The 24,027-nt window shown below is 36.8% G+C and overlaps 1 protein-coding gene across 2 annotated transcripts in view; it reads left to right on the top strand.

The window, feature by feature from the left end:
* The window catches only part of LOC149794416 (uncharacterized), a 159,077-nt gene that overhangs the window by 9,677 nt on the left and 125,373 nt on the right, over window positions 1-24,027 (top strand). For both annotated transcript variants that reach the window (XM_089968612.1, XM_089968611.1), the window contains exons 2-5: window positions 541-638; window positions 10,790-10,958; window positions 12,744-12,834; window positions 21,640-21,770. In XM_089968612.1, the coding sequence (XP_089824738.1) occupies window positions 560-638; window positions 10,790-10,958; window positions 12,744-12,834; window positions 21,640-21,770 (470 nt within the window). In that variant the 5' untranslated portion in view covers window positions 541-559. The remainder of the gene's footprint in view (window positions 1-540; window positions 639-10,789; window positions 10,959-12,743; window positions 12,835-21,639; window positions 21,771-24,027) is intronic.

Raw genomic sequence — 24,027 nt, 5'->3', positions numbered from 1 at the left:
CATTTACACCCTCCACCCCCTTTGCACCATCATTTATGTAGCGGTCTATGCTTTTGGACTCGTGTATTGTGCAAGTTATGGAATATTAATTACATCTTTTACAACAATCTGTTCTTTTATTTTAGTAAAATGTTTGTCTGATTGGTTAATAAGGAGAGTTTAAAACTTCTCTACCAAATGCTAATATGAGGTCTGTTCTGGGACATTCATTTGAACAGTTAATTCAGATCTCACTAAATGCATGCCAAAAGATGAAAACAATGCTGAAAAATCGTACTCCATATTTGCAAACCCTGACATTATTTATTCGATCTTTCCTGTATTCAGAAAATTCATGCCTTTTTATCAAATGGGTTGACCCTGCTAATTGATTTGAGGTTGTCGAAAATATTGAATCAAACAATCATTTGAGTAAGGGCAATGACTGGACTTGCATACTATTGATAGGGAATTTATTGCAGAAGTCCAGGACTTCAAAATATGTATATAAAAAAACTTGTTTTAAATCTGTTTTCCAAACAACATTTGTTATGTTTACAGATGAATAGTCATCAGCAAGATGTCTGAATCCGACAATGACTTGCCTGACTTGGTGGAGTCCTCAGATGAAGAAGCCATTGTTCCACAGAAAGGTTATTGTGAGTAAAGCTTCATAACCTTCATGTTACAGTTTTACATGAATCACTTAAAACTCAAAATGAAACCAGCTTGGGACACAGGCAGGTTTTAACATAGACTTGAATTTCACTAGAAAATGGTAGTTGAACACATCTCTAAACTGGATGTAGTTTGAAACAGCCAGTATAATATGCTCATGTGAGCACATATACAGGTGTCTTCACACCATGATGTTCATCCATTCAAACCACAGTGGTGGTTGATGAGTAACCTCAGCTTTACAGTCGCATGTTTTTGAGTTGATTCTAAATTAAAATTTATTTGAATCTTTTGGACTGTAATATTTTGGTGAAATTTTAAGAAGTAGACAATATAAAGTACTTGTTAAAGTGGCTGTTGGTGAACTATTTATACCTAACTTTTTAATTATTGGGTTCTCAACAAATGCATACTCTATGGTTTTGATGCATGGAATCTAACTTTTACCCATTTCTGATGCATGGAAATTCCCATGCATGTTGATTTTGGCCAGAGCATCTACCCTTGATTTACCTCTGGCATAGTTTCGTACTGAGCATACACTGTCCATGACAAATTGACTGTATGTGCCGGTGATTGACGTTTGCTAGACTACTATTTACCCATTCTCCGTTCCTATTCAGAATCATTATAAACTGGACAGGGCCTAGAGGTCACTGATGTCATGCTTAGGTGAATCAAGGTTAGATTGTTTTGAGATTATCCTTGATGTTTATGACAGAGGAAGAGGGAATCAATTATGTCTTGATTTGCTTAGTTTTGAATCATTTATGTTGTTTGTTTGCTGACCCATCAATATGCATGCAATAGGACAAACATATCATTTGAAAGGCCATCTATTACACCTATTATTTTAGTTGCAATGTAGCACTCTTGAATTGTTTTTGTTTTTGTTTAAGACAAAATTAAACAATATATTTGCCCATGTTGCAGCAACCAATGGAAACCAGTCTACTGGAGACTGGAAATGTAATACCAGTGTTTATTACATAGTAGGTATAGTTTTCCTATAGTATGTGCAGTTTCATATTTTTTATGTTACCACATGTTCAAATATCACTTTATGTGATTCTGATTGATCCAGATAAGCCCATGAAATTATTGTGCATTATTCTCTTTATTGATTGGCTGTGATCATGGGGAAACTTTCTCAACCCCACCTTCTGGAATATTTTTGTTTCAATGAATTTTTGGCCACCATTTTTCAAATCAACTCGTGAAAAGGAATTGGAGAAAATGGTCTTGTCTGCCTCAGTATTGCTAATTCATCCCCACAGGTTTGTTATATGTAACATCATAACATAAACAATGGCTAAAACCACAAAATAAAAACAAGAACATTAACAAGTAAAACTATGTGTATTGCTTGTGTGGGGTAGGGGGGTTGAGGGAGGCAGTATATCTGTAGCATGGAATCCACCTTATATACAAGTGTGGTTTAAATATTAACTTAGTAAGTAAATAAAGTTTTATAAACTCATCTCACTTTACAGAAGAATGTGGACATAAACCAGTCTCCAAGCTGACAGAAGTTTATTGAACCACTGCATATTTATGTGGTAAATATGTGATGTAATTCTGAGTCAGAATGGAATTTATTTGCATATTCTGTAGTCTGCTGTTCCAAATCAAATACTGCAAATATCTGGTCACAAATACATCACAGTAAATATGGGAATTTCTGCATCCAGTAAACCTTCATTCACATGAATATCGCAATATCATCGTAATGTTTTGTTGTGAAAGTAATACTTTAAGTTTATGTAAACATCAATTGCCAGCTGTGCGGGTAGTGCATCAAACAATGCGACATCAGACATATTGGACATTCTGTGTTGAAAAATGATTTTGTCTATGTAAAATTTTCTGTTTATTCCGAAGGACGCTTGTTCTTTGATTTATAGTTTGTAAGAAAAGTATCATCTACTTTTAAATGTAAATAATAGTTCAGCTTTGGTTGGGACTATTTTTTATGGACAACAAATGAAAGGTACAATGTCTGTCAGAATGAACAAAATTATTCGTTCTTCTTTCCATCTAAATAATGTCCACTTCATTAAAACTATATGATAAAAAGATTCTCCAATGGGTAATGATTCAATATTATTATTATGAAACTCATTATTCAACAAGTTTTATAAATTCAATATCAAATCATTGCCCATTTGAGATCCTCTATAAATCAAATGTGTAGTAATCAGGTTGTGAATGCTGACACATGTATGTAACAAGCTAGTGATAGATTACCTTACTGTTTTAATCAGTTGAGGCCAAATGCAAGAGGTTTATGACGTGTTATAAGTAATAAAGGGATCAGAGGTGGTTCATGAGGCTTTCAAGTCTTTTATTACAAATCTGCTGACCCTAGATTTTTGTATTGTTTCATTGTTCTTGCATTGTTCAAGACAATCATAGAGGAATATTTATGGAAAGTTGATAAGTTTTCTCACAATACTTAAGGAAGAGAAAAAAGATTGCAAAAAAAGCATTGGCAAAGAATATGATTTCGGGAACCCAGCTCATGTCCTATCCAACACTGAAACTTTCTCCTTGGGATAAACTTGCATGAAGGAATATTGGAGAACAGTCAGCAGCTTTAAAAACACAGACACAGAAAAACTAAAGTTTGATATTTCTTGCAGGCTGAGCATGGTTGTTTTGTCATTGCCACATAATGCTGATAGAAGACATTCACCATTCTTCTCAAAAATAAAGTTGTTGAAGTGGAAATATAGACTTGAAATGCATTATGGGCATGTTATGTGTGAAACATGATAATCACAATCAATGCCATCAGTGGTCACCTGTCAGTGATTTTGTGAGTGAAACTAAAAGTGCTTTTAGGTTTTATTTTTTAATCTTTACAGTAACGTATGAGATGTACTTCTTCCTTCTTCATTAAAGTATATATTGGCTCATGTTAATTAATCACAATGGGTCAAGAAGAATATTTTATTTCCTGTCACAATCTTGGAAATGACTTGGTAGTGATGATCATTCTGACCCTCAGACTCCCAAAGAAATAAAGTAACATTTAAGGAGAAGGATATTAAATCTCCACAGTTGTGAGAAATCTTAAGCATCAATTACAAGTGTTTCCCTTTATTTATATGAGATAAGAAAGCTTTCGCATCAGTGTGCTCCACGAATAACAAAACAATCCCAGCTACAAGTTCATGACTCAGAAACAAATGGCTCTTGGGATTTTAGTTTTGACTCTTAAGGTTTTCATTTTGACTCTAGAGATTTTGATGTTATGGGTCAAATGACTGTTCAGTTTTGAAATCTGTTGAGAACATTAGTTACAGTGATGTCATCTAGGTACTCCATCACTTTAGGTATTCATAGACACTGAACTGAAACAGTCAAGTACAATCAAACCTGCCCTTACAGTCACTTGCTCACAAAAAGCACTCTTAATTTTCCCCCAGCAAATATCTTATATATGTCTTGTAATCAGCTGTCATCAGTCTTATATGGTCAGGTCAGCAGCCACCTTCTTCTTAAAGGAGACCAGAAACCAATGGAAATATTGGATAATAATAAAGGTACTATAGCAGTAAACCTTATTCTGAAGTATCATCTGCGACCGAAATGCCAATATTAAAATATTGGCCTGTCTTCTAGGAGCTGAATTTCCGTGACCTCGTATGCAAAATTTCCGCGCCTATTCGGTTACTTTCGGGATGTGACGTCATAGTAGCGACTCCAGCAGCCCAAGTGGGAGTTGCCAGAGTGAAAGACAATACCGTTTTGCGTTGCTTACGGGTGTAATAAAACATTAAGAAAAGCCAGTGGACAACATTTTTTTTTCTTTTCCGAAAGATAAAGGCATACTGAAAGAATGGATACATTATTACAGACGAGTTGATTTCAAAGCAACACCATACAGCCCTATGTGCTCGTTACATTTCTCAAAGAACTGTTACGAGAGGGATTCTGAACAAATGGCAGCTCAAGGATACGCAAATGCTAGGCTTAGACAAAAAGTTGGCTCTGTTCCAGACATAACTTTGAATATTTTAAATCCTGGGAAAAGTGTTGAACGTGCGAGTTACGAAAATAGGCAGAAGGCCGAGTAAGTGACCACAAAATGCAACAATCAATTCACAGATCTTTTATCTACACCAGCAGTGCTAAAAATAAATCGGATAGCCCGACACCCTGGGTCCCTCTGGTTTTAGTTCCGGCCCATCCTGTATTCAAAATGAGGTGCCCGTCAGGCTTGTCGAAACAAAAATTGTTTGCCTGAGGAAACTTTGATCGCGCTGGTGAAATTAGTAAATGTATTTTCAAGATATTGACATGCATGCCTTAACACGGCACAATCTAAATCAAATCACTACTGTCCAAGGTGAAATTTAGATTTGATTTTAATCAAATGGAGGCTTTGCCAAAAATAATATTCTAAACCTGTCGTGTTTCGAGAAAACACAATTTTCAGTAATCTTATAAAAATTACAAATTTTTAAAAAAAATCATTGTATACATGTAGTATGTATAAACGGTAATCTGTAATGATTGGAACTGATATAAAATTATTCCTTGGGCAGCTTAAATAACAGCGATTAAAAGAAAAGAGGTCAAAGTTTCACATTAAATGGCTGACAATAGAAACTGGGGGGGGGAGTACTATTGACCCAACCCCTTGCCCCAATGTGCGAGCGCCTATGGGACGTACCTTTTCTTCATGTGATACGCCTTATTATTCCCCCAGGATAAGCCCATTTTGCATATTCTGGTCAGCTCTGGCTAAATTGCAAAATAGCTAAAGTTTTGATTTAAGTACGCAAACAATAAAGCCGATGTGACCCTCCCGGTGGCCTAGTGGTTAGAGCGTCCGCCTCGGATGCGGGAGGTCGTGGGTTCGATCCCCGGCAGAGTCATACGAAAGACTTTTAAAATGGTACTAACAGCTGCCTCGCTTGGCGTTCAGCATTAAGAGGTTAGTGTTAGGACTGGTCGGCCTGGTGTCAGGATAATGTGACTGGGTGGGACATCATGCTACATGTCTGCGGCATGATGCCCAAGTGCTAGACATCACTATAAACTGCCACATTGCAGACATCGTAGCGATATGACTGAAAAATTGTTAAAGCTACGTTAAAAATCAAAATCACATCACATCACAATAAAGTCGATGTGACTGATGAACATATTCCATCCTTGCATTGATCTTGTGAAAAGGACTGCCCTTCGGACATATTTCAAAGAAACCCTGTTCGACAGGGTGTGTGTGTGTGTGTAAGCACCAGCAATTGATTGCCAAAATAAACGATGCCTATTTTGTTGTTACTTACGATGCCATGGACTTCAGGTTTACGTCTTAATGCATGTAACACTGTTTGCTGAACAAAATATTTATTCAGAATTAGTTCTTTAGGGCCACATATACTGCATGGTATATTTTGTTTTATTCCTTGTAATTTAATTATGGTAATTAAACTTTACATATACGGTCGAGGAATGTCAGGTGTTAACTGGCCGAGTTTCTTTGGCGGAAATGGAGATGCGATTTTTGTTTGCAGAGAAAATTTCACAGTGATCATTCATTTAAGCTAATTGGTGACAATTGTATTCTTTTAATTTTGTTATACTATAGTACTGTTGTAGTTGTTTAAAAACATCTGAAATTTACTTGAATAATGTTTAATTTTCACGTTCTATTTACTGAAGAAGAAAAAAAAAAGAAAAAAAATGTTGTGTGATATTAATTATTTCGTCTAGTGCCGGATTTAGACGTGTGTGCGTGTGATTTGAATTTTTAACGTAGCTTTAACAATTTTTCAGTCATATCACTACGATGTCTGCAGTGTGGCAGCTTAGACTGTGGATTGCATACGTTATATCTATTTATAAACGGTTTGGGGTTGGTTTTTTCTTCTTCTGACAAATGAAAATTGACAGACATAATGTAATTATCGGGACTTCGCTGCGAAAAATTTAGAGATATTACGAGATCGAGATGTAGATGAGGAAATACCCCCAAAATCAGGAGGTTTTTCTCCCGGCTTGAGAGTTGACAGGTATGAACTGTCCGGGCTTGTGGAATTTCAGTCAGGGCTGAGTTTATTTAAGTCACCTGCCCGGGGCCTATGCCTAAAAAAATTCTTTTAACACTGACCAGTACAGTACATAAACTATTATATCAGACTGCAGATTCAAGTTTTGAATGTGCAACCCAAATGTGGTCTCCTTCCGTCTGCCTCGCTCGCCAATGTTGATGTTTGTATTCGAGGACTGGCTAGTATTGCGTCACGGTACCACGTGATCTGTCGTCTCATTAAAACTCGGAAAAAGTCGGCAATTTACGGAATCGTGGTATCTTCCATGCAATAAAATCACTACCCGCTTACGATATTTAATTTATAAACATGTCAGTCGAATTAAAATCTGTAGAGAATTACATACGTAGAAGGAAAATTTTGATTTCTAGTCTCCTTTAACCAAGCAGTGGTTTTACTCTGGTTTTGAGGGTCACTGGAGCATATCATCAGTGTCCACTCCAAGTATGCAAAATAATTTCTTTTCTTTGATGAGCAAGGCATGGCATATATTACATGAACCATTAGCCACAAAAATCTTTTCATTCCCAAATCATCAAAGGTCTCTCATACAAGCCAACTGTCTTTTGATCTTGGTGAGTTTGAGCAACTGCTTTAATCCATCAATTGTTTGACATGTGAACACTAGTTTTCATGCCTAATTACACCAGCTGGCCTAACAAAAAGCCAGTTCTGTGCTCCCCAATCATACAGTAGGTAAAGTTTGGATGTGAATTAAAGGTACTGCTAAAAATTGATTAAAACTTTGACAAGTGACAGTGATAGGAATTAGTGATGATGTAACATGTGGGGGGGGGGGATTAGACTGAGGATACATTAATCTTGCATGGAACTTTTATTTTCTTATTTTTGTTTGCTAAATAGATACACTAAATACATGTATCTTGATAGCATACTACTACTGCTAATAATAATGCAAGCAAAATAATAATAATGTTAATTGTATTCAGTGCATAGTCTATGAATTTATCATGAACCAAGTTTGATAGCTGAACCTGCCCTCAGAGGTCACCTGTCCATAAAGGTGTCACGTTATAAGTAAGGAACAATAACCAGATTGCAACATGTATATGCTAGACCCTGAGGCTGATTATTCGCTTCATAAATGTTGCAAGGTAAGCCAACATCAAAAAGACGGAGGGGAAGCCAGTTGTGTATAACATGGCCATAGGAACTTGTTAATGGCGCCTTATTCGGCAGCGTGCTGTTCACAGGTAAGTGGCAGGAATTGCCAGTTTGGACTCAAAAGAACATCAAGTGAGGGTCGTAAATCCACCCTCGACAGGGGAGGGGGCAATGTCTGCTAATTATGTAGACCATGGGTGAATCGATATCCACTCGGAATTGAGCAAGGCGTGGCCACCATTGGAATCGCAAGTTTAAATCTAGTGTCTTGAAACTAAACGTCAGTAGTCGCTAAACCATCTTGCGGGAATTACATAAGGAACTTCTAAGCTACTCCAATGTCATTCGAAATTGGCAGGAAACATTGTTATTCTGGGAATTACAAAGGAGCTTCGGAAAGGAAGCTTTTAGGGACCGGAGGAACTGTAGGAGATAGAGAAGGGAAATACCCTGGTACAGTTGGTCCCGAGTTATTGGGAGACAAGAAAAGGAGAGAACAGAAGTGGAGGAAGTGGAGGGTGAAGGACGTGGTTGTTGGACTGAAGGTGTACTGGGTACCAGTCAAGAAATACTACAGATCATGAGATGAGTAGAAACACAGGACAGGAGGAAAATCTATCACACTAAGTCAGATGATGACTTGGTCGAGTGAAAGACGAGTGATAGGGTTTTGAATATTGAATTTCATTTGAGGAAGGATTATCTGTAATTGAATGGCATTAAATTTGTTGTTTATTTGAATTTCACCTTTTGTGTATTCAGTAATTTAACTGTCGGCATCGCTGACTGGGGGCTCGGAGCTTTGCATCTCTATCACTACTTCAATTTCTAACAAAAAACGAGCCAGGGTGGGTCTTCCGTAACAATTAAAGATAATACTGGGAGTACCCCACCCCAACCTAAGGTAGTCAATGATGACCCCTTTACAAAAGGCCACTTTGATCTTTTCCCATGCCTGGGCACTGTAGACAGGTTTCATTTTAACTAACTTGGCAAACAGATGAGTACACATATGAACTATGGTGTCATGCATCCCTTGTGGGTGCATCCAGTTTTAAAGATAGTGATTTTCTTACTATGACCACTGACTTTCCTTGTTATAACAATCCCTAGATAGGACTGCGCGTTAATGGTTTAAATATTTTTCTGTGTATTCATAATAATATTATGTATTTTTGGGTATTCTTTGCTATGCTGATTTTTTTATTTTTGCAGACATTAGTGATGTAAGAAATAAATTTGCCAGCAGGTATCCAGGTACTCAGGTACCACTCGTAATAAAATGAGCTATAGCGTACCTGTTTACCTTATACAAGTTTTATGCCAGTGCGTGTAAAGGCAGCACTTGCTTTGTTTTCAAGTTGATAATTATCCTTTCGATTGAGACACAAATACATGTACTTTTTCAAAGCCGAGGTCTGCCTCTTACTGTAAATAACTGACCTTGATTCCATAGCTTGTTTTCTGACGTAACTTTTTCATTGAGCAGCAAGTGTGGTACAGTGGCAAACAACAGGCTGTTGTTCTTTAACTTGCTGCATAACTGATGTGTTCAGTTGCAAGTGTTTTGTGGAATTGTTGTTTTATTGATTTATTGCATTTATTTAACAATGTTTTTAATAAGTCAATTGTTTTGTGAAGTTTAATACTTTCTTGGTTTTGTGTTTTACGGCACATCAGCACAAGTAGGTTATTTAGAACCAAGGCAATCAGAGTAGAATGCCTTGCCAAAGGATACACTATGATAACAAATCCTGGATGATTCCAGTGGTAAAATCTGAAACCACATCCTTGACGTGCTAATCACTGAGCCACCACAGTTGCTTGTTGAGCAGATAAAATTGAGAATAATTATGAGTTATCTTATTGGCAGGTAATAACTTTCTACACCAGTTACTAATCCAGCTCTATTTCGCATTTGACTTGGATAGAATATTTTATAAAGTCTGTTATCATAAGGACGTTTGATCAGTTTGATTTTGGGCCAGATCTGCAGATCTTAATGTATCTGATTGACTGTTTGTGGCCACTGAGTTTTAACTGGATTTTGCTTTGACTTTGTAAATAATCTTGTATCATTGTCTTGTTGTTCTTAGTAATATAGTACCACACTCACAATCAAAAGGTCATGTTGTTAAATTCAATCTGGACTGGCCCAGGTACCAGTAATTGTTTATGGTGTCACCTGGGCAAGTATTGACTCCCATTGTCTTGAAATTAAATACTTATGGATATGTTGCAGTGTTATTAAATACCAGCCAACCCATGTTACATCTGTTACATTTAAGTTTTATAACATTGATTCCATGACACTGATTTTTACATAAAAATATTAATTATTTAAAATTTAGTTTCACATGTTGTACCTTAATACTATAATTATTCTTACACCTGTATGACTTCCCTCAAGAAAGGCCACCTTTTTATAAGACCACTTTCCGCTGCAGAGGAGGTGGCCTTTTAAGAGGGGTTATGCTGTATTATCAGGGTCTTGGATGAGTTCAGTTATGATCAAGAGAGTATAGAAAATATATCAAGTTTACATGATCTAATATTTGAGAGGTAGTTTACACAGGATTTGTGTTCTTACTATAGTACACAAGCCTGCCTAGTCACAGTAGCTTACTAACGTGGAGGGGGGAGACAGGGCACCAAACCATGGGTATCAGAGGTCTTGGAGTGCCAAAAGCCCTTTGGGTCTTCATTGTTACCCTGGGTGCCATTTACACATAGTACACCACTGCTTATTCGGTTAAATGGAGAACTGTGTAGTTATTTAAGATAGATGAGCATAATTTGGCCTCATTGCAAATAATGAGATAGGTGTTCATTCTATTTACTTTAAGACACAGATAACTCTGAAAATTGTAAATACAAATAACTCATGTTTCTTTTGAAGTTCAGGTTCTCAATTTTAGTACATGTGTTGTCTCAATTTCCAGCTGACTTTGCTGAAGCATGGCTGAGCAAGTCTGACAAGTTTCTCCAGAAGCAGGAACATTGGATGAAAGTATTTATTTTGGGGCCATTCCTGTTTGCCATCAACAGGTCTTCTCCTCGTCACTGGCTGGATGCTGTCAGAAAAGTGGGACTTATGACAAATAATGAAAGGTCTGTATTGAAAAACCATGTTGTTATGTATGTCACACATGCCATGATACATACCATTTTGGTGTCTCTGACATATAAATGAGCAACACTGCCTATAAGTTGAGTCCAACTGCAAAGAACGTAGACCCTGATCTGCTGTCTGTAATGGACTACTAATTGCTTCTGACAAACTGCAGTAACCCAGATTGGCAAGCAGATTATACAACAGCAAATCAGAGGTTACGCAGTTTGCATTAGGCTCCAACTTATACAGGTGTATATATGGTAGTACATTGGTTAGTCATTTTCAGCTTTGTTGGCTACTTAAATAATAATAGCTAGAACTTTGGCAGGAAGGAAAAAAAAAATGAAATGATATACACAAGCATCCCAAAATCTTGGGAAACATGGATTCAATTAATTGCTTGCACAACTCGTTAAAGTATATGATTTCAGCAAAATATACCACACAATTCCAGAAGGTAAAACTAAGTTTATTTTGTACAGAATAAGAGATGGGAAAATAACATCAAAGAGTGAACAGGTATGGACTTAAAGCACCAAAAAGCAGTATAGAACAGGGCGATATGGAGAGAGATTGCTGCAAAGTCATTACTGGTTCCCCAATAACTATCCAGGTTACAGGATAAATAAAATACAAAAATGAATGATGAAATCAAAATGGTGCTAATCTAATATCTCAAATGGTCACCATTGCAGCCATCTTGAATTATTTTTTTATTGTTACTTGGAATTTTCACTAGAAGGCTTCATTTAACATATCTTGTTCCTAAATTTAAATGTTGCTGGTCTGATGGACAATATGGCCACTATGGTGGCCATCTTGAAAACATTTAAGATTTTTATTGTGTGCAATTTTTACAAACTGGTCCTTATTTTGAAAATATATTTTCTCTCCTCCCAAATGGATTGCTATTTCAAAATGGGGTTTACACCAGTGGATGTCCATCTTGAAAATATAGTTCATACTACCCCAGATTTGATGACATAGTATTTTGACCAAAAGAGTTCTAATGATATCTGCTTGGGACCTAAATGAAAATGGTGCCAATATGATATCTAATATGTCCATCACAGCAGCTAGTTTGAAAGTTGTATTATCGCTGATCAGTTAAAAGGAAGAAATGGTCTTGCCTTACATTCATGGAAATTCTTTTTGCCCAGTATAGCATGTGTCCCTTCAAGGGACTCTTGTATTACATGTTTTGGCTGCAAATGCAGAAAGTTTTAGGATTGGAGATCTTTTAGATTTAGGTAACCGTGTTCTAAATGCCAGCTTTGTACGATGGCCACATTTTCCAAGCTCAATCTTAATACATTCCATATGAAATTAACATTTGTTTAACAGTCACATCTTGTATTACACCCACTATTTGTAGGCTGAAAGGCAGCAGTCTTGTACAAGTTTCACAGTGTTTTTTCATGCTTTCCTAGTAGCATTTTACAAGCACAAGGCAATGAGACACTCAGAAATTACATCAACCCCATCCCTGCCATTTTGCTTGATGTTGATGATCATTTACTTTTGACTATTAATTAATTTTGTATTTAAAACCACATCTGCACCTATTTAATCTTGATTTCCATTATATCCTATGTTAAGTTAATAGTTATACAACTGATTGTTTTGTTCAGTGAGTATGACATGTAATGGTATGTTTTGCCCCATGTTACATAGAATCTTAGATTTCTAGTTGTATGGCAATCACTGAATAATTTTAGGATTTTTAATTGTTTGAAATTTGCAATACAATAAGCTCAGGTATAAAGAACCTCTATTCACAGGGAGAGGGATTGTTTTGGTGGTCTGGACTGGCGGGAGTGGGAGCTGGTAGATTTGATGGAAGAAATTATAGAAGTTGTTTTCAAAAAGATGGTAAGAATATAATATTTAAAGTTGAAAGCTGTGTTTGTAAAACTATATCCCCGTGCTTCTGTTTTGTCCACCTCGAAGTTTTGAGACTGTGGCAAATGTCATTGGGTTAGGTGCATTTCAGGGTCATCGCAAAGGAAAATAAAATTTGATGACTGAATTCTTGTCTGGAGCATTAACTTTTGAACCACTGAAGACATTTTATGAAGCTTAGCCAGTTATATGTCATGCACACAAAACAGAAAATATAACCCTAATTTTTTATCCTTCAGTGGTGTCCAACTTTTGAATCAATGAAGATATTTTAATGAAATTGGAACCATTCTGAATATTGACTAGACTGTGTCACTACCACTGCCAGGCCCCAGCCTCAAGGCCAAGGTCAGGGCAATAAATCTGTGACCTCTATTCATGTATAACTTTGTAGTTTAACTTGAAAAAGCAAGGAAGATGTACTTTGATAAAATTGACAACGTCTGGATGCATTCAGCCATAGACAAAGGGAAGCAACTCTTACAGGTTAACTCCCATTGAACAGTTAGGCTGCTACTATTATACCCACTTTAAAAGTTTTTTTGCATTTGCTTCCATGCTGTACAGATGTCCTTCAGACAATTCATTTAAATTCAGTAACTTTAAGTTTAATCATCCATTTTTCTTTTGCATTTATACAGTAAGTTCAATCTTATTTTATATGGTGCATACAGCATTTTTGTAAATTCCTGTACAATTGATCATTTAGTAATTATTATACTGTTTGCTTTGTCATGTAATTTTGATTGGTAAGAAAGGCACCTATACATTTTGGGTATATACACTCTCTCACTTTTGGTTCTCTACTCGTTTTTCGTTGCCAGATTGAAAAGGTGAGAAAGCAAGAGACAAAAAAGATGCTTTTTCTCTTTCACTGCAATCCCCTATCTAGGCACGACCCAGTTAGAGAAAATACAAGAGAAGGGACAATTGATGTCAGACAATTCACAATGGCAGTTCTCAGCTGCAGGTTTTTCTCTTTTCTCCTGGCCAAGTGAATTGTAAGCAGTAACATGCCCCAATTTCACAGACAGACATGGAAGGGGGGGCGGGAATACAGTTTTTCCTTCCTCAGCCCTTTGGTCAGTCATCAGTGATACACTGTCACATCCTCTGGCAACCCACCAAAGATGCCAGACTACATCCTTTTAGTCAGATTTGGTGATCCTTGTCTGTAAGAGGATCTCCCAGTGTTTTTATTCAAAACACTCTTATCATCCTACCATCTTGAATGAACTCCTAAGTGATCCCAAGAAGGGTGATGTTTTGCATAAGAAAATCCAGTTTTTCTGTTTGTAATGGGTGGTGATGATGGTACATGAACCGCTCAAACTGGGCTTCTACTCCAGAACATTTCTGATTATTAAGTCCAATGACAGTTGCAACAAGTACATGATCGGTCTTGAGATGTCCAACATGTACATCCATATGCTAAGAATTGGTGACCTCTGCTGCAGAGACGGTCATGTTCCTTCATGGCACACCACAAATCAATTCTCAAAGATTGGTTTTTGGTTCACAACACGAATAACCTTACTTGCCCTATTGTGTGGTGGATAATCGTTGTAGAGAAGTCAGACCAATCCTATTGGCATCTTTCTCCCAAATGCATTGAAAGAATTGTTCATGCATCAGAGAAAGGCACCGAGCAAGGCATTGAACTTGCACCTTCAGTAAGATTTTAGGTCAAGTCCTATCTGGGTTCAGGGTGTCCTTCACAAAGAAGGCAGCTTTCCAGGATGGCTCATTACAAATCCATTTGGTAAGCATGGATTTTGAGTCAAGATATTAATAATCTTACTTCAGTCATTGTTTAGGAAAGGACGTTTCTTTCATTTCCTTGGCCCACTCAGTGTGTCATTGGATCTGATACAATGACGTTTTATTACTGGACCTACATTGATAAATGGCATGTGGATTTGTCAAGAGAAGGCTATTCATCTTAACCTCTTGGAAATTACAGCCATCAATGGCTTCCACATGTGTGTGAAACATATCCATGAACATGGTCCTGATAATGTGGGACAATTCAGTTGTGGTTACATATCTTTGCAAGGGTTATATGTTGGTGGGGAATGGTCACCAGTCCTTTACCTCAGGATAGGGGAATATCTTCTTGTGTACTCCCAGTATCAATTTAGTATTTAAGTCCAATGCGTTCCTGACAGACTGTGTTATTGATCGACTTATTGGGTCTGTACCCTTTGGGGCCATCCAATTCTTGACATTTCATTTTCATTTTTTCACCAGCCCAGAAGCATGGGCTTTACATGCTGGGGAGGTAATGAGGACATAAACCATTCCTTCATCAGTGTTGTGAAAACAGCTCAGAAATGAGGGACACAGATTGAACTAATTATGATTGCCCCACTAAGATCAAAAACCCTGGATCAGCAATCTGCTTGATATATGTACAGACTTACCCAGACAAGTCATAGTGACCTCTACTCTACTCAAGCAGTCAAGATTGCTAGTAATCTTTGTCCAAACAAAATCCTTCACTGCTGGCTCCTTTTTACTAATGTCCTGATTGAAAAGATGGAGCTACAAATCATCTATTTTGAGGACATTCATGGGGAAATCATGTGTTGTCAATGACTGGTGTCACATCAGTGAACTCAAGCCACTCTCAGTGCCCATTCCCCATTGGCAAACTGCTTTCTATTTTCTCTTTGAAGATTGACTGGTATGTCCAGACTGTCTTCTCTACTTTCCTTTGTGGGGCCTCGAGTGGTCTAAAGAGCTCTTCGTTACGGATCGCTGCCATCTCTGTCTGCATGGGTTTAATTCTCGGATTTGGCCAATGTGGGTATGTGAGAAAGCTTGCCAGTAGCTTCTCAAGGGTCGGTGGTTCTTTCTGGGGATTTCCCTGGTTCTTCCTCCACCATTAAAACTGGCTGCCATGTATAGTCTATCATGTGCTTAAAAATGGTGTTAAACCATACAACAACAACTTTCCTTTGTATGACATGGCCTTGCTAAGGAAACAGCTGATTCTCATTGGTTAGTGGTAGCTTCATAAATAGTGACCACTCTCATTCACCAAGATATAAAAATTGCCACTTTTGATCCAGATATAAAAATTGCCACTTTTGCTGGATTTAATTAGAATCTTGAAATGTATGGTTTACCTGGAAGTAGCTACAGTACAGCTCACATGTAAAACTGGAACCCCACACATCACTGTGGTGTATCTAATCCCTCCACTTCGCTCTGCGATAACACCGCAATGGATCAATAAATTTCTAACAAATCACCACTGCACCTTGGCTGGCACACTGGTGGTTCACCATAGCTGCCAACCCTCACGAATTTGGTGTGAATTTCACGACTTTTTCAACGATTCACGAATTCACGCCGTAAGACAAAAATTCACGAATTTTCCAATCCTCAGTTATTTTAAATCTTTAATAAAATAACAGATTTCCCGTTAAGCACTAGTCATGATATTCGCAGTTGCCGAAACGGTCTGGTACCGCTGGTCACGATATTAGTAGATCTACAGCCGATTAGTACAGTTGGCCCGGTCGCAAGCATTTTAGCCTATTTTAATCTATATGTGTAAGAGTAGTTTTACAAATGCTTTTGAGAGAAACTGGGGCCTAACCGGAAATTTGCTCCGCGCATGCGTCAGAACACTGATTCGAGTTACCGTTAGCATTGCATGTAAGATTTTGAAAATGTCTTCACCACCAAGGAAAAAGAAATGTATTACTCAAAAAGGGAAGTTTAATTTGGAATATATCAAAAATTGGCCTTCATTCTGCCATTAAACATTGATATTCATTCATGCTTTTTGCACTCGGTGTGCCATCGCAGAGACGATGTAAGGAAGAATGTCGGTTGCAAAAAACACGTAGAAGTTGGGAAAATTAAGAATTCGCAGATTTCAGCTCTGGAATATTTTAAACCATTGGTGGAAGACCCGCAGGCTACCAACGCTTAAGCATTATTTGTGAGTTTTCTTGTGTCAAACACAATCTACCTTTATCAGCTGGAGACCATGCTAAACATTTGTTCTGACATATGTTCCCGGACTCGAAAATCGCTCCAAATTTTCCTGTGGAAGAACCAAAAATGCTGCAGCTCCTGTGCATTCCTCACAGCAACAGTGACAGCGAAAGAGTATTTTCTTTAGTGAGGAAAAATAAGACAGACTTTAAGGCCTCCTTAGCTGCAGAAAATTTGTCAGCAATTTTAGTCCCCAAGATCAACCAGCAGGCAAGAAGTCGGAACTGTTTAGAAAACAAATTTACGATCAAGCAGTTGAGGAGGTTCAAGTCTGCCACAGTATCATGTCTTGATAAATAAATATTTCTGCATATATATAGTGTTTTATTTTTATTTTGTAAACTTGATATAGTGTAGTATTGACGGTCGGAGTAGTCAGAGTGGATGGAGTTATTGTCATAGTATTATTCACGAATTCGTGTCCAAATTCACGACTTTTTATCCCTAGTTTCACTAATTGTGATCCTGGAAGGTTGGCAGCTATGGTTCACCACCATGGAGCAGCTGATCAGCATTATTGATTGACAGTTGAACAGCCAATCAGTGAACACAACCTTGGAAAGACCGAAACATGAGTGATCAGGATATCATTTCACCAATCAGTGATCTTTATTTCAGTCATGTATATGGACAATAGAAACTAATTTGAAAAGTTTTGTTTATTTTGTACATTTAGAAAACTTACTTGCTGACTTGATCAGAGATCCACCTTGCTGAGCTTCTCTGAACAGTATTAATGTATCCTACTGTTTAAACATGAAAAGTAATTCTCTGAGGTATGGATAATTAAATTCCAGATAGCAGCAGGTTCCGTTTAAAAACATGAACAACAAAAAGAAAACACTGAATTTACAATTAAATGCGAATGACGTGTTTAGTCCTTAAGCAGTAATGGCCCTGTTACGAGATGGAATATACATGTACACAACTATCAACTAGTTCAATTCTGAATGCACAGGTACTGTATGGGACTTGCCATTTAATTTCATTAGGCTAAATTATTATTTTTTTAAAATTTCATTCATCACAAGATATTCATGTTTCAGGTGTGGCAAGATATGGTAGAATGTCCTTTTTTTTAAAACCAGTCAGGATAAGACAATAGTTCTCAAGCATTTACACCCATCTCTTTAGAAACTTAAATGGTCTCTCCCTAATAAAGACTTGGCTTCAGCGGATGTTCAGCAGAAATCAAGGCTGTGACCATTGTAAACACTTCTAAAATGTTAACACCAGAAGATGTAAATTTCACCTTGGAAATGGTGTCTTTCTATCACATGAATGACTTGGTGTTTTGCACTTCATACATGTTGCTCAGAGTATGGTTCCAATCATTAACAACGGATGTTTTACTTTTTGACATTTGACTAGTCGATGAATGATGACTACACATGGAAAGACCGAAACATCATGTATAATTTATAATCAAGAATCAAGTGATCTTAATTTCTATAAAAAAAAAGAAAAACTTCTGCCTATTCTGTACATTTAGAGAAGGGCGATCAACTTATTTTGCAATATGTTTACACTTACTTAATTCAAGAAAATGTGAACAAACCTATGCACTGACTTGACGAGAGGCACACTGTATTGATCTTCTCTTGAACAATGTAAATTTATTCAGCTATTTATGGAAAATAATCCTCTTAGGTTTAGACAATTAAATTCCACTTGACAGCCACATTTGTTTTTAAGAAAAACAACCCAACAAAACAAACAAATTCTGAATTTATGAATCATGTAATGACCCACTGATGAGACTGAATATACATACTGGTTTTATTTTCACTGCACGTGTACTGCAAGGGACTGATGGCCATTTAATTTATGAGCTAGATTTTTCTTTCCGACTGGGAATTTTTTTTTGGTAATTTCATTCATCACAAGATAAATTTATTTCATATAAGGAAAGGAATGGTATGGTCTTCTTTTTATAATACAAATCTTGAGTTTAAATCACATCTATTATTCTGTGATTGAATGTCAAAAGAAATAGTACAAGGTATTATTGAGAACTTGCCAGGGCTTCTATTCTACCCACATCCAGCTAGAAAAACATACAACTGCTCCTGTGGCCTAGTGGTTAGAGCATCTGCCTCGAATGCAGGAGGTTGTGGGTTCGATCCTCGGCTGAGTCATACCAGAGACTTACAAAAATGGTACTAACAGCTGCTTTGCTTGGTGTTCAGCATTAAGAGGTTAGTGTTAGGACTGGTCAGCCTGGTGTCAGGATATTATGACTGGGTGAGGCATGATGCTACATGTCTGCGGCATGATGCCCTAGTGCTAGACATCACTATAAACTGCTACATTGCAGACATCGTAGCGATATGACTGAAAAATTGTTAAAGTGAGTTAAAAATCAAAATCACATCACTAGAGAAACATACACATACATGAAGGTACAGTCATATGAAATTTGATTATTGTTTTATTCTTGTGCACATTTATTGGGTATTATGCACACTGACACAGCATCTTTTGCTTTGGTGCCCTTTCAAGGAAAGTTGTGGCCCTTTTAAAAAAAAATGTATCCCCCCACCCACCCAAACACTTGACCTGATTCGGTTGTGCTCATGATTGGGGTAACTATCTGAACTTGTGCAATATTGTTTCACATTAGTCACATATGAATGCGATTTTGTTGTAAATTGTTTCACATCTATTGTTTGTTATTCTTTTCACAGAAAAAGGAAATGAATGTATCTACACATTCCAATAACATAGTATTGAGAAATTTAAAATAAAAAAAGATTCATTCCACCAAATGTACTCGAAATAGGCCCATTAGCAGTTTCTGAAGTTTTTGTTTTTTTTGTTAAATAGAGGATTCTGTAATAAGCAGTAGAAAGCACTAAAACAATTTGAGATAAATGTTGAGACCAAACTTGGTATTACTGCTACTGATAGGTCTTTTAAAGTCATTACATCATGTTAGAGAAATATAAATTTGACAGCTTTCATTTTATCAATCGATGAACAGAGAGAGAGATGAAGATTCAATCTCCTGTCTTCCACTGAATTCATTTTAGCTACAAAGCAGTATACTAAATACAGAAATCAGCTAAGTACTATTGAAAGAAATTAGTTTGCATGTTTTGGGGGTTTTTTTTAATCAGTAGCCAAATGTTCATAGTCACAAACTGGAAACTATTGAAATAATGAAACGTCTTAGATCTATATTACGATTAGGTTATTGATGCATCATTTCCATATGACCGGATAGTTTTTTCTGTGATGATAAAAAAAAATTTTTTTGTTTTTCCTTACAAGAATGATCAGATAATAGGACACTTGGATACAACCATGCAGCATGCCTTAAATTTCTTGAATACACCTTTCCCACTCTGAAATTTACAGAGTTTTCTGATGCTAATGTTATAACTGTTCCTACAATGGTCACTATCTTTATTTCAGTAGAACATCAGCTCAAGCTAATTCTTTATTGTGGGGATACCATTTAAGTTTCCAAAGTATATTACTTGAAACACTTTTATCTTGTGATAAATGTAAGAATAAAATAATGCCCCATTCAGAAAAAAACAATAAAGGAAATAACCAGTCCTATACAGTATAAATGCAGTCAGAATTGAACTAAAGTTTGTTGCAATGTACATGTTTATTCAGCCTCATGACTTGGTCAATATGTTTCAAGGACTAAACATGTGGTTGACATGTAAGTGTAAATTTTGTGTTTTCTGTTGTATTTCGTAGTTTTAAACAGAAGCAGCTGTTATCGGGAATTCAAGTGACATTACTTTTCATGTTTAAACAGTAGCATAACTTTGCACACTTCAAGAGAATATCAACAAGGTCTCACCAAGTCAGTGCATATGTTTCTTAAGATTTCTTTGAATAGCGTAAATGCATAAACTTTTAGCAAAAGCTATTGATCAGCCTTTTGTAAATGAAAAAAGTACAATTTTCAAGGCATTGCAACTCTGTTAACTATTATCTAATATTTGATTTGGCATCACATCTATTGCATAATCTTCATTAGAACTAGGAAATCTGATAATGATGTAGATAAATCAGCATCACTCTCTCTCTCAACCTATAAAGAGCATGCTTGCAGGGGTCAAACACAGTAAGTCAGGCCCATTTCATAGAGATCATGTCAACTCCATGGTGGTCATCCTGAATGACTCCACAAGAAACCATAGTGTACAGAGCAATTCTCCACAAGCCACAGTGGCAACTCCATCAGGACGTGTGAAGAGATGGTGGAGGAGTTTTTTCTTAATTCTCCTCTCTCTCTCTACAACTACCACAATGCATGGGATTCCAAAAAGACACATGAGATGTACTGTACACTCTTGAATTTTCCTTTCCTGCTTGCTATCATTAAAGTTTATTTTTCATCCACAACATACCAACCTTTGATATAACTATTTGATTTTCTCTTAACGGTTTTCTTTTCTAAGTAATAATTGAACAAGTGTTCAGTTATGTATGCCAAACTTGAACTAATGCAGAAAACCCATGATCATGTACTCAGAGTGCAACACTTATGTGATTCGTTATATCTCACATCTCTGCTGCTGAAGTTGAAAACTGTCATTTGATCATTTGTCCTATATGTGTGTTCCTAACATTGAACAGTGTGACCTGATAAATCGTATCATTGGTAAGCATAAAGTCAAATTTGTGAATCTTAGAGAGGGATTTCAATGTTGCTGAGGCACTGACAGTAAATTGTAAATTGCTCATTTTTTAAAAATAAAATTCTTGTTCAATGAAGATCTCAACATTCTTTGCTTTCAGAGGAAGAAGGGGATTCTGGTGAAGGTATTGGGCATCATTGACCAGGTAGATGCTTGGGTGTCAGCACCAAGCATAGAGATTGAAGATGCTATTGCAGAAGGGGAAAAATTGCAAGAGATACTTGACATCATGTATGTTAGAATTCATATGACCTATGTATATTTTTTTTGCCTGTAAAGCATATTCCAGAATAAAATTGTTTAATGACAATGGATTTGTGGGTGGGATCCATCTTCATCAATAAAATTTTATATAAAGTTTGTTGGAAATCATATGTTAATGCATTATATAATAAGGGTCCCGAGTGGCCAAGTGGTCTAAAGCGCTCTCCTTTACGGATCACTGCCATCTCACCTCTGTCTGTTTGAGTTCAAGTCTAGGATTCAGCCAATGTGGGTATGTGAGAAAGTTTGCCAGTAGCTTCTTGTGGGCTGGTGGTTCTTCCCGGGGTTTTCCTGGGTTCTTCCTCCACCATTAATACTGGCTGCCATGCATAGCCTATTGTGTGCTGAAAAATGTCGTTAAACCCCACAACAACAAACATTATATAATTAATGGGAGGCATGACAATATCTTCATCATTAAAATTTGTTGAAAATCATATGTTGATGCTTTATATAAAGAATGTCAGGCATGTCAGTTTTCTGCTGCAACAGTTTCATACCTGACAGACAAGGCATTCAAGGTTATACACAACTGATGTACAACATGTGAGGAATGTAGCAGTCATTTCCCAGTGCTATATTCATTAGTTTGCCTGTTCATAATGACGAGTTTATGGTATGGTCCTATAGCCAGCCTTCATTGTCCAGTGTACGTTATCCATCAAGATTTATTATTTTCAACAACTTACAAAAAATGATTTGACGTTTAAGCCAAACTTGGCAGCAAGAATCCTGGTATGACAGCCTTGGATATTTTTGCAAATGTTAAAAAAAAAGATGTTGAATTATTAGAAGCTGATAGAATTGAACCAGGTTTGACAGAAACTGATTCGACATGAAGACCTTTAAAATGTGTCCAAATGATGCAGTTCTGTTTTCAGATATAGCACCATTACTGAAAGAAGAGAAAACCCTTTAAAAGACTCCTCAGGAACTGCTTGACCAACTGGTATCTAAATAATCTTTGCATAAAGGCCTTTCAGTTTGTTTTTAATATTGACAACTGGCAATCAAATGTGGCTGCCACTACTAAAAATAGAACAAGTTTAAAATGCCCTCTTAAAAACTACTAAGCAGAATTTGACCAAAATGCCTTTCCTATTTATACAAATAATGTCATTTTGCCAGTTTGTATGTGGATATAACCTACTGTGTCACCATGCCATCATGTATGGCTGCAACTTCTAAATTAAAAAGGCAGCCTTTAAATGATTTTTCAAAAAATGCTCGACAGAATTTCACTGCATTTGAGAGAAAACATGCTGGCAGATTATGGCAGTGTTGTCAAATGGAGTTTCATTGCTATATACAGAAAAACAAATAAGCAACTTTTCACACACAAAATATGCTTGATCAAGTAAACAAACTTGGCAAAAAGCATTATGTTACGAAGCACTTTCAGATCTGTACAAATGATACTGACTCCATATGAAATATTGCTGTCATTAAAAGAAAATAGGAAATATTTTGAGTTACTTCGTAAAAACTACTGAGCACAAATTTGATAGAGGCATCAGGTTATCAAGACCTTTGAAATGTGTACAAATAATGCCCATCTGATGTTAATAAAAGTTGGAAAACCACTAAGCATCTTTTCACAGATGTCTGTTGTTGTTGTTGTTCTTGGGTTTAACGCCATTTTTCAGCACAAGATAGGCTGTACATGGCGGCCAGTATTAATGGTGGAGGAAGAACCCTGGAAAACCCAGGTAAGAGCCACCGACCCACGAGAAGCTACTGGCAGGCTTTCCCACGTACCCATGCTAGCCGAGCCTTGGACTTGAACCCACACAGACAGAGGTGAGATGGCAGTGATCCGGAACAGTGAGCGCATTAGACCACTCAGCCACTCAGGGCCCCTTCACAGATGTCTGAACAAAACTTGACCAGATCTGACAAAATGCATCCTGGATGAAGGCCCTTTAATTGTTTTCAGATTGGAATGTTATGTAGTTTACTGATTCATCTTCCTTTTAGTAAGTTGCACTTAAAATTTTAACAGTCTTTCTCTTATTGCAGCAAAATTACAAACCATCTAATTATATGTAAATCATTAAAAAAGCTACAGTAACCCCTTTTGTAATCAAAATAACACATTGTTCTTTGAAATTCTGATTTCTTTCCATACATGATCTTGGATTTATAGGGATTAATATTCATTCCTAAACAGATGGTAAATATTGTTTGAATTTTGCAAATATATTGTGAAATTGTTCACTTTCTT

Source organism: Sinohyriopsis cumingii, chromosome 8, assembly GCF_028554795.1.
Source record: "Sinohyriopsis cumingii isolate HCF-2022 chromosome 8, ASM2855479v2, whole genome shotgun sequence".
Taxonomy (NCBI): domain Eukaryota; kingdom Metazoa; phylum Mollusca; class Bivalvia; order Unionida; family Unionidae; genus Sinohyriopsis; species Sinohyriopsis cumingii.
The sequence above is the reverse complement of the archived record's forward strand: the minus strand, read 5'-3'. Positions and strand labels throughout refer to the sequence as shown.